The sequence below is a fragment of the Thamnophis sirtalis genome, unplaced genomic scaffold, assembly GCF_051295495.1.
Source record: "Thamnophis sirtalis isolate CommonGarterSnake01/CBP01778 unplaced genomic scaffold, rThaSir2_p1.2 scaffold_8, whole genome shotgun sequence".
Lineage (NCBI taxonomy): Eukaryota > Metazoa > Chordata > Lepidosauria > Squamata > Natricidae > Thamnophis > Thamnophis sirtalis.
Genome location: NW_028261388.1, coordinates 36079047 through 36091121, shown reverse-complemented (window position 1 = coordinate 36091121; position 12075 = coordinate 36079047). Strand labels below are relative to the sequence as shown.

The window sequence follows — 12075 nt, the reverse complement described above, 5'->3', positions numbered from 1 at the left end:
CATTAATAGCGTGGTTGTACAGATAGTCCTCAACTTACGACCATAATTGAGCCCAAAATTTATGTTGCTAAGCGAGACATTTGTTAAATGAATTTTGTCCCATTTTATGACTTTTCTTGCCACATTAGTTAAGTGAATCACTGCAGTTGTTAAATTTGTAACACGGTTAAGTAAACCTGGTTTTCCCATTGACTTTGCTTGTCAGAAGGTTGCAAAAGGGGATCATCTGACCCTGAAAAACTGTGACCATCATGAATGTGAATCAGTTGCCAAGCATCCGAATATAAATCACATGATGCTGCAAAGGTCATAAGTGTGAAAAATGGTCATGTCACTTTTTTCAGTGCTGTTGTAACTTGGAACAGTCATTAAGCGAACTGTTGTAAGTCGAGGACTATCTGCACTTTATCACTTTTTCCCGTCTTTTTTTAGTCATCAAGTTTTTGACACCTGGCTAAGCGATGGTACTCAAATATTGTCATATCCTAAAAGTGGAACAATCTGTGAAAAGGTTAAAGAACACTAGTGTAGAGGTTAGGTACTAGACTAGCACCGTGGGATCCAGATTTGTCCACACTCATCCACCAATGTTCACCAAGTGATTTGGGACAGATCCTCTGTCCAGCCTACACCACAGTTTTGCTGGAAAGAAAAATAAAAGAATGTATGTGCAATGTCATTATCTTCCTACAATATGAGACAACACTGATGCAACTGCAAAAAAATATATGCAAATATAAGTACAAATATAACCATAGGCTTATTGATATAAGTACTGTATCAAAATTAAGATATATTATTGTTGGTCTGTTGATGTCTAGAGTACTGAGTATTTCTTTGGCATATTTTAATAAGAACATGGACAAATTGGAACATACCCAGAAGGCAACAAACAATTTACTTAAATTATAGAGAAATAGATTTTTATTGAATATTAGACACAATAGTAATAATTGGAAGGTAGTAGACTTTCTTTAGCTGGAAATATTTGAACATGTGGACTTGTATCTGACAAAGATAATGTGGGAGTAGATTCCTGAACCAGATATGGAATTGGATTAGATAATCTACAAGGAGTTTTCCAACTCTTACATTGTGATTTTGATTTAAAAAGAAATGATAAAAATAAGTCAGTACAAGCTCTTAAAAAGGATCCAAATTAAAAAGGAGCAAGAGTGGGAGAATACAATAATAAATAAATAAATAAAAATAAAGGAAAAAACTTTCAGTTTCAGTTTCCAGCAGTAAAAAATATATATCTGGATGCAGACATATCTACCAGATTTTAAACCAAAGTATTGTTATAAATAAGTGTCTCGTATTTTTAAAAAACTATTTGTTTTTGTTTTTGTTTATATTTAGAAAATATGTATGTATGTATGTATGTATGTATGTATGTATGTATGTATGTATGTATGTAAGTAAAGTCACAACCCCTGGTATGCCCAAATATGGGTGGAAGTTTCCTGCTTCCATTCTCTGTCTATTGGCTCATCACAAGAGACCATCCAGACAGAAACCCAATATTTTTACTGTTTCCTTTGCTACATTTGTGTTGTATTTGTGCTGATAAATAAATAAAGGGAGACTAGTATAGATCTATTTCAAGCTATTTTGCTCTCATCAGCTAGCCATACCCTTACTGGGATTAGAAATAGCTTGAAATAGATCTATACTAGTCTCCCTTTATTTATCAGCACAAATACAACATACATACATACATACATACATACATACATACATACACACACACACACACACACACACACACACACACACACACACACAGTGGGGCAAAAAGCATTTAGTCAGCCACCAATTGTGCAAGTTCTCCCACTTAAAAAGATGAGAGAGGCCTGTAATTGACATCATACGTAGACCTCAACTATGAGAGACAAAATGAGAAAACAAATCCAGACAAACACATTGTCTGATTTGGAAAGAATCTTTTTGCAAATTATGGTGGAAAATAAGTATTTGGTCACCTACAAACAAGCAAGATTTCTGGCTCTCACAGACCTGTAACTTCTTCTTTAAGAGGCTCCTCTGTCCTCCACTCATTACCTGTATTAATGGCACCTGTTTGAACTTGTTAGCAGTATAAAAGACCCCTGCCCACAACCTCAAACAGTCACACTCCAAACTCCACTATGGTGAAGACCAAAGAGCTGTCGAAGGACACGAGAAACAAAATTGTAGACCTGCTCCAGGCTGGGAAGACTGACTCTGCAAAAGGCAAGCAGCTTGGTGTGATCAACTGTGGGAGCAATAATTAGAAAATGGAAGACATACAAGACCATTGATAATCTCCCTCGATCTGGGGCTCTACGCAAGATCTCCCCCCTGGGGTCAAAATGATGACAAGAACGGTGAGCAAAAATCCCAGAACCACACGGGGGGACCTGAAGAGAGCTGGGACTAACGTAACAAAGGCTACCATCAGTATCACACAACGCCGCCAGGGTCTCAGATCCTGCAGTGCCAGACGTGTCCCCCTGCTTAAGCCAGTACATGTCCGGGCCCATCTGAAGTTTGCTAGAGAGCATTTGGATGATCCAGAAGAGGATTGGGAGAATATCATATAGTCAAATGAAACCAAAGTAGAACTGTTTGGTAGAAACACAACTCATTGTGTTTGGAGGAGAGAGAATGCTGAGTTGCTTCCAAAGAACATCATACCTACTGTGAAGCACGGGGGTGGCAACATCATGCTTTGGGGCTGTTTCTCTGCAAAGGGATCAGGACGACTGATCCGTGTAGAAGAAAGAATAAATGGGGCCATGTATCGTGAGATTTGGAGTGCAAACCTCCTTCCATCAGCTAGGGCATTGAAGATGAAACGTGGCTGGGTCTTTCAGCATGACAATGATCCCAAACCGCCTGGGCAACGAAGGAGTGGCTTCGTAAGAAGCATTTCAAGGTCCTGGAGTGGCCTAGCCAGTCTCCAGATCTCAACCCCATAGAAAACCTTTGGAGGGAGTTGAAAGTCCGTGTTGCCCAGCGACAGCCCCAAAACATCATTGCTCTAGAGGAGATCTGCATGGAGGAATGGGCCAGCATACCAGCAACAGTGTGTGCCAACCTTGTGAAGACTTACAGAAAACGTTTGACCTCTGTCATTGCCAACAAAGGATATATAACAAAGTATTGAGATGAACTTTTGATATTGACTAAATACTTATTTTCCACCATAATTTGCAAAAACAATTCTTCCTAAATCAGACAATGTGATTGTCTGGATTTGTTTTCTCCTTTTGTCTCTCATTGTTGAGATCTACCTATGATGTCAATTACAGGCTTCTCTCATCTTTTTAAGTGGGAGAACTTGAACAATTAGTGGCTGACTAAATAGTAGTAGTAGTAGTAGTAGTAGTAGATTCTTCCACAATTATCTGAAGTAGTAAGAATACTGCCTTTTTATAAATAGTCTGAAGATTGCAATTTTTATTAGGAACAATAAAAAGTAGCATAAGTGAAATAAACTAGATGTATTAACTGCCACAAATTAAGTGCTTGTCTTTTTTATAATATCACAATTGTCTTGTATATTTACATGTTTGTTATATGTAAATAACTAAATGAATAAGGGTTGTACATAACAAATAAGACAAATAACAAATTTCAAAGCAACATTATTTCATAAATTCCCCATGAAAACACTCTATTAAATTTAGCACTGTTATAACCTTTTCACGCATATACTGATTTAAGTAACAATTATTTTAATAATGTTGCTGCCTAAGCAGAAAATTCTATCAAAAATAAAAAAATGCTTTGTTTTGTACAACCCTGAGATTAAACTGTGAAGGGTATTTAACTAAGACTTAAAATTAAGACTTTGGCAAAATAATCTCTTGCAAATTTAACAGATTCATCACACTTCTGTATTCTTCTACCCCAAAGAGGGAAAAAAGGAAAGCTACAAGCAGTCAAGATGACAATATTACATCTGCAATTACTTTATGCTTCTCATTTATACTTGATTCTTCCTGGCTAGTCACTCCCGCCCATCCTCTATATCAGTACTTAGCAGAAGTTGACAGGAAAGTAGAAGTATCTTCTCACCTTCCCTTCCCTTCTCATGTAGAAAATAATCTGCCAAAGTAATTTTTCAAATTGTAAATTTGGGGGCAAGAATCAAGCCAACAATTACCAGCAGCAAATCTCTATGATTATCTCATAGTAGGAAAGCATTAATTTCTTAAAAAGGCAAATAAATTACTGAATGCTTTGAGTGCTCTCCTGCTGTATTTTCCAAGGCACACATACTTTTCTCCCTCGTTTTGCAAAACAGAACAGTCAGTATTTTTGAGGCTCAATCAAGGCAAGTTCCTTGGACACATAAAATTCCTGCAGTTCTTCTTGCTCGTATTTTATGCTTGGCCTTTCTATATGGGTCCCAGGCTCTATCGCATTCTGGCCAACAATCTTTAGATTGACAAACTTGATTTTCCATGTATTCTCCCTAAATGGGCAGCGGATGAGGCCAAAGATTTGTTCAAAGATTCCCAAACAACAAGTACTTCTATGAACTGTGCCAGCTACTGCTACCACAACTAATCCATATGGTGAAACTGTACACTTCAGGCCACCTGCATTCAAGTTAGGATTCAGAAAGAGGTATTCTTCTTTCACTAATGACAACAAGCGAAGGCTCACCAATTCTGCACCTGAGTACTCTTCCATGTTTTGTTCCGAAGTGTGGTAACAAAATTTTAGCGTTACATCAGCCCAAAAATGTTGTGGTCCCCATTCTTGTTGTGGTTCTCCAATCAATGGGTTCTGAGAGTTTAGCATTCTAAAATACCACTGACAAAATTCTTCTGCCAGATTGTGACACTCTTTGATGTCATCTTGATCTCCTTGTGTTCTTCCATCTTCTTGTTGCTGAAAAATAAGAAACATAAAGTAGAATAGAATAATCACTTTTACTTTATAAAATAACAAAAAATAATTAAAAAGATCCTTAAAAATTCAGAGAAAGTGGAATGAATGGTGACAGGAAAATGGTTCTTGCTTTGTAACGGTATTTATGAATGTATATGCTTTATTTATGGACTAAGGGCTTGAATAACAATTGATTTGGAGCCATTTTAAAAAACAAATGGAGGATTTATATTTCTTTTTATAATCTGTTCTATGTTCTGTTTAGTGCAATGCACTGCAAATTACTTCATAAAACATTTCAAACATGTTTGTTAAAAACTGGTTAAGGATAATTGTGAAAGATCTCATAGAATGTTTGCTACCCATCCACTATTACTTGTATTACATAAAACCTAATAAAACAATCTGAGGACCCAGATTGTTGGGGGCAATATGCTGACTCTCTGTAAACCGCTTAGAGAGGGCTGAAAGCCCTATGAAGCGGTATATAAGTCTACTGCTATTGCTATTGCTAAAACTACTTGTCAGTTTTTTCAAATTAATTCTATCATAGAAACCAATGTTTATGACTTCTGACAAAAAAAAAAGAAGCTTGGAAAGCAACTTAAAGATTCTACTTTAAAAACCCTTTCAAATAATTATATTGAGTATTTTCCAGTTGGAATCAGAATTAATTTAATTTTTTAATATTCAACATGACTCTCCTAGAAAAAGTGATTTTAATAAGGCAAAATGCAATTTTTCATACCTAAACCTAGTAAGTTATAACTGAGGAAACAAACATTTTCTATATCTACCTCTTTCAAAATAATAAGGCCACAGTAAAATATATTATGAAATATACCTCTAAAATATATAGACAGGTTATTAAGATTCAGTATCTTTTTAACATCATTTGAAAAATCTTATTCAATTATGAAAATTTAGAATTAAGTAAGAGAACCTTGGGTGAATTTTGTGTAGGGTATGTGAATGATTAATTGAAGGATATTGTGAGCTATATTATTTATTTGAAGACCCTGAATATTTTTATTTTTAATCTGAATTGCTAATAGTGACATTTTATAGTGTTTGTGTGTGTGTGTAAATATATCAAAGCATGCCACGTAGGACTTTAAAGGCCAATATCAAGGCAGGAAAAGAACGTGTTTCACCTTTTCAGAATTACATATAAGATATACAACTTTATATATCAATCCTGTTTATTCTGTAGTTGAAAAGATAGTTATTATAAACTAATAAAACAAGCAGGTACATTTGAGTTCCATTTAAGTAGGATACAAAAAATAAAATGAGTGAACAATTTTATTTATTTGTCATATTTACATGGCTGACAATCTCACAAACAATTGACTTTGGGTGGCATACAACAAAACTGAAAATAATATACACTAATATTATTAAAAACTATAAAAATGTAAAATTAAAATCATAAAAGTTATATAACTAAAACAACTTTTTTTAAAAGATTAAATGCAGAGAGATGTTAATTACACTGAAGTCATCATAATATTTTGCTAGCCCCTAGGGTCTAAGCGACTTCAGAAATATTAAAAAAGATGAAGCTAGTGTCACTTCAATGTGAAGGATGTTCCATGAAGCAGAAGCCTCAACAGAAAAGGCCTGCTGTCTAGGACCCACCAAATGAAGCTCACCAGCTCATGGTAGCCACAACATGACCTTTCTGGTTGATCTAGTAGGATAAGTAAATGTAATTGGAGAGGTAGCCCCTCAGATAATGTGATCCCATTCTATGTGTAGAGCTTTAAAGGTCAAAAAAAGCACCTTGAATTGGATTCAGAAAGACTAGTAACCAATGGAGCTCACGGAGCAGAAACGTAACATGTCTTCTGAAATTACGCATAACTACCCATTGAAATGTGTTTGAATATGAGTAGCTCAGGTTGGTAGTTAGGCTGTTGGTTTGAACTCCGAGTTTGGCAATTTGGTTGCAAATTTTTCATCAATTCAAAATATATTGACGATGTCTCCTCAAATGGTGACAAAATGTTTGCAACCAAATTGCCAAGCTCGGAGCGCAAACCAATAATTACCCATTATAGATATTCTTCAGGAGAAACCCCATGTTGCTACTGAAGAAAATATAAAGCATAGTACAGTAGTCCAACCATGAGATGATTATGACATGAACAAAGCTACTTGATCTAGGAATGGGAACACCTGATGCACAATAAAGTTGAATATAGGCTCTCCTAGCCATGACTCATAGCTGCTGCAGTCATTGTAAGACTAAGGAAACTCCCAGATCACACACAAGGTTTGTGTAAGGCAGTGCAACCTCATCAAGCACCAAATATAGCATAATTCTAGAACGGGCGATCCCAAATCCAAACCCATTCAGATTTGCCAGGGTTCAGTTGAAGCCTCTTATTACCCATTAAGACCCGCACAGTCTCTAGGCAACAGCAGAAGACAGCCACAAATTTGCCTAGTTCGCCAAAGGCAGAGGTGTATATTTAGATATCCTCAGCAAACTGATGTCTCACTCCTGGGCAATAGATCATCTCACCCAGCAGCACTCCACACAGTAAGGGCTTCTTCCCTATCACTAATTGGAATTGCTCCCTAAGAAAAGATGCAAATGCACAACACCATACCACCTATTCCCAATCCTCTGAGTTGATCCAGAAAGATATCATGGTTGATGGTATTGAAAACAACCAGAACATCAAGCAGATTTTCAAGCAGAGTAAGGATGGATGCAAAACTCATCCTGCTCATGCTAGAGATTGTTCAATAATGCAACCAATGCCATTTGCATCCTGTATCTGGGTCTGGATTCTGATAGAACTGGATCAATAATCCAATTTATCTAGGGCCTTCTGAAATTCTCCAATACAATCAGGTCCAGCAAAGGCTTCCTGAGCAGGGAGAAAACCATGGCCTTTTTAAAGAGATAATGGAACAATCTGCTCAAATGACCACTTGAACCTACTTGCACAAAATCTTCCTGCCCCCTTAACCAGCCAAGAGGGGCAGAGGTCTAAAGAGCTGGTAGCTGAGCTCAGAATCCTAAGGACTATGTAAACTTAATCAGCTCATTAGGCTCAAATAGTTTCCAGATAACCAGGAAAGATTCCTGCCCAGATATCTCTTCATACTTGCAAGAAGGCCAGCATTCAACTCTTAGCACATTCAGGTGAATTTGTGTAATAGACATTGAGCAAATTCTTCTGCATGAGGAAGGCATGTGTTATTCAAAAGAGCAGGATGGTTTTCAGGGACACAATGTGTAGAAAAGTGTTGATGCTTTGCTGCTCTTACTATCACAATGTACGCCTTACTAGCAGCTCTAACCTGCATCAAGTTCATCCCTATAGAATGCCAGAAACACGTTAGATGTCTCTCCTTTCATTTCAACCCCCTTAACTCCTCCATGAACTACAGTGTGTGCCAGGATCCACAAGACATTAGAGGTTGCATTCCTGCAATCAGATCAAGACATCAGTTGCCCTCTTATTCCAAGTGGTGGCCATGTCTTCAGATGGATGATGCAGCAGAGCAGCAGGAATAACCCACAAATCCCTCTGAAACCCATCAAGGTCCATCAGTTGCCAGGAATAGACTAATATAATGGGTCTAACTTCCTTGCAGTGGATGACAGTGTCAAGAGAATCCCATGGTAATCAGTGTGTAATATTGCCATGACAAGGGACACCAAAAGCTTCCCCAATTTCAGATCACATAGTAACTGCTCCAATAGGAATACCAGATCCATGTGTGACCACTGTCCAGTGTCAGATTCTGGATGTTCTTATGGCTGTCCTGGTGGCTATGAACTCTTGGATCACCTGAGGCCCAACTCCCATGGAAGGCAGATTGAAGTCTCCCAAGACCTCTCTGCCAACTGAGATGTCAATGAACTCCAGCAATGAATAAAAAAGAAATCATAAATGTTCTTTGAAAATCATTGAAGAGCAGTTTAAGTGTATTATTGTTTCAATAATTAAATATAATTGTAAAAATATTGTTGGCATTTCCTAATATTATTTATGTACCTCACCTGTATACTAAGATTAGTATACGTTTGCTCTGAAGCAGAGACTTTCAGCTCTTCACACCAGTACTCCTTTGCACGATAAACAAGCTGGTGTTTTTCAGAAGAAGGTGGCAATATAACTCCTTTCATTGCCAAGTACTTGAATATTATCTCTCGAAATACTTTCTTTCTTTTCAACAGCTCTTCAGTACTTTGACTGTACAGCAAGATGACATTTATGGCTTCTATAAACAAATTCAGAAATAGATATATTACCTAAAGTTAATTTTATTGCAAAAGACAACTAGCAATTTGTTTGTAAATCTAAAATTCTGAAAATATATTTCTGAATTATAAATATGTAACATAAAGATGGCACTTTTGCTGCTGAATCTGCTCCAAGAATTTTTTATTGTGGAAAGTTAGCAAAAGACATAGCACAGAAAAAGCCATTCTATAAAGATCTGTTAAACATAATTATTAGTAATTGTGGATTAAAGAATCAACTTCCTGTGATTTTTGCTGAAAATGTAGAACTTTTTCATCCACTGAAAAAGAAAATATCCTGTAATCAAGTCTCATCATCCCTAGTGAAAAAAGCAATATGTTACCCATGGCCTATGAAATGCCCCACAAATAAAAGAACTAGTCAATAAGAAACAAAACTGCCACTCATAATCCATAATTCTGTAGCTCACTTTTTTGTCCATCTAGAAAAACTCTTGACTGGACCTTTTGGAAACCACTTGTAATTAATGCATCAATATTGGCTTAGATGGGCAATTATGTGACACAAACAAAGCAACTTCCTATATTATGCTTTGTAATGAAACTTAATTTAAAAAGATATAGACAGATATAATTACTTTTTAGAAAACAAGAGGGCTGGATCAAGGTATATATTTCATTTAAAAAAATAGTTAAGAATTACACATTACTCTGAATCCTTGTCAGCAATTTATACTTTTGATTCTTTGTTATAGCATATTATCATTTTCTCAACCTTCTAAAAACTGAAGTTTTCCTATAGCAAGACAATAATATTTACTGTTTTGAACATAAGCCTATTACTCATTTGGTGCATTTTGAAATATAGACCAATAGTACACATCGTTAATGTGAGAAGATCGTTTTAAGAAGCTTTATTTTGGCTATAAAGATAGAATGGAAAGTGAATATTTCTGCTTCGTCTGGCAATCAAAAGAAAATTGAATAAAACTGGTGCATTTTTAATTATAAAAATAAGCATATTAAATAGAATTAATAAGGTTCTCAGCGATTGCAAGATCATGAACACCACTAACTTTAATATTGTTCAAATACTTAAATTATTATTTACCTACAAGTTAAGGCAACTCTTTTAAAATATACTGTAATGTACTGTAGATGTACTACTATTACTTATATGAAAGCTGTATGAAATCATCAGTCAAGTAACAATACACCCAGCATATGATTTTATCATAATGGTTTGCTCTATATCTGGGGCATATTGCTTTCCCCATTGATCTATAAATACTATCTGAACAAAGAAATTGGCATAATGCACTAATTTTGTCTGCTAATATATTTAATTAGTAAAATATTTTGTCAGAAGACTATAAGAAAAAACAGATTACAAACAAATGTACAGCTAATGTTTTCTTTGACAGTTTTTTCACTTTGTACCAGGATGGTGAAACTACTGCAATTTTAGTTGCAATAGTTCTCCATGTAAGATTTTTATTGAAACACCTTATTTTTAAAAGTAAAAACCTGCCCTAACAAAATGATAAATTGCCTTTACATTCTGGAAGTTCCTATCACGATGCTTTTACAACTCTTTTCACACTGAGATGATCATTGGTTTGAAAAATGTTACTTTTAAAACATGTTTGAAAAAGGTATGGGCATTTTGCTCCTGTAACCAAAACACAATACTAAGAAAGTGATTCAAAAATATAGAGAATCATAGATATTTTCCATAAATTACTCTGGCTAACCTTAACCATAACAGCCAAAAATTATATCCGATAAAATATTTGTTCCACATTTATTTTATTTATTTATTTATTTATTTATTAGACTTATATACCGCTTCATAGGGCTTTCAGCTCTCTCTAAGCGGTTTACAAATTATTATATATATTTTTTAGCAAATTGAGTCAGCAACTTGCCCCCACAGTCCGGGTCCTCATTTTACCCACCTCGGAAGGATGGAAGGCTGAGTCGACCTTGAGCCGGTGAGATTTGAACCGCTGAACTGCAGATCACAGTCAGCTAAGGTGGCCTGCAGTACTGCACCCTAACCACTGCGCCACCTCGGCTCTTATCATGTGCCACCATCAGCCTTTCTTCAAAGATGTTTAAAGAAAAGTGATTATCGTTGATGACTAGAAGTCACAGTGCCTGGCGCCAGTTTTCAAGCTATTTTCAAACTAAGTTATCTGTTAATAAGGCGATTTCTTTGGCAAAACGTCTGTGCCTCGCCAGTAGGCGGGAAAGAAACCTCACTGTATGAATTCAGCTGAAGGATGTCGCAGGGCCAAAATACTTCTGGCACAGCTGAAGAAGAACCCCTTATTTAGACTGTAGGAGGGGTGAGGAAACGAGCATCTCATTCTGATAAGTGGTCACAAGGAAGCACCAGGCTGGAATTAATGAATCTCAAGCCAAGAAGTATTTTCCAGCAGAGGCCTCCTTCAAACTCTCATCAGGGTACCGGGTCGTTCTAGCCCCTTAATATACCTTGGCGGTTGCTGGGCTGCACGAGGCGGCTGGTCACCGTGTCCGCTAGAGCCAGCAGGTCGTCGGTCTGGAGCAGTTCCAACAGCTCCCGGCAGCCGTCCCGCTCGCGCTCGGTCATCCCCACCCCAGCCGAAGCCATATTGATGGGGGGGGGGGAGGAGCGTTGCTTCTTCGAGCGCGAGACGGGAAGCCCAGACCAGCAGCGCGCAGCTGGAGCGGCTGCCTGAAACCTTGACAACTAGGCACGCAGGGCGTAACAACGCCACTTCCGCCTGTTATGTCTTACGCCTCCTCCCCCCTCCCCCAATCCTTCCGCGCTTCCGTAAATCGACCAATCTACACGGGGAGCGCGGGTGAAAACTGTCCGGCTTGGAACAGAAGCGGGCTTTGTAGTTCCCTCGCTTGGATTGGATGCTCTATTATTAATCTTCGTGGAGGGTTTTTTTTTAAATTAATTTCAG

General features: G+C 37.1%; 1 protein-coding gene across 1 annotated transcript; it reads right to left on the bottom strand.

Annotated features, from left to right (window-relative positions):
• Window positions 1-906: 906 nt before the first annotated feature.
• CUNH3orf38 (chromosome unknown C3orf38 homolog) lies at window positions 907-11842 on the bottom strand. Its single transcript, XM_014052776.2, has 3 exons — window positions 11615-11842; window positions 8912-9132; window positions 907-4887 (listed from the first exon to the last, which is right to left on the bottom strand). The coding sequence occupies exons 1-3, from the start codon at window positions 11751-11753 to the stop codon at window positions 4300-4302; spliced, it is 948 nt and encodes a 315-aa protein (XP_013908251.2). The 5' UTR covers window positions 11754-11842; the 3' UTR covers window positions 907-4299.
• Window positions 11843-12075: the final 233 nt, after the last annotated feature.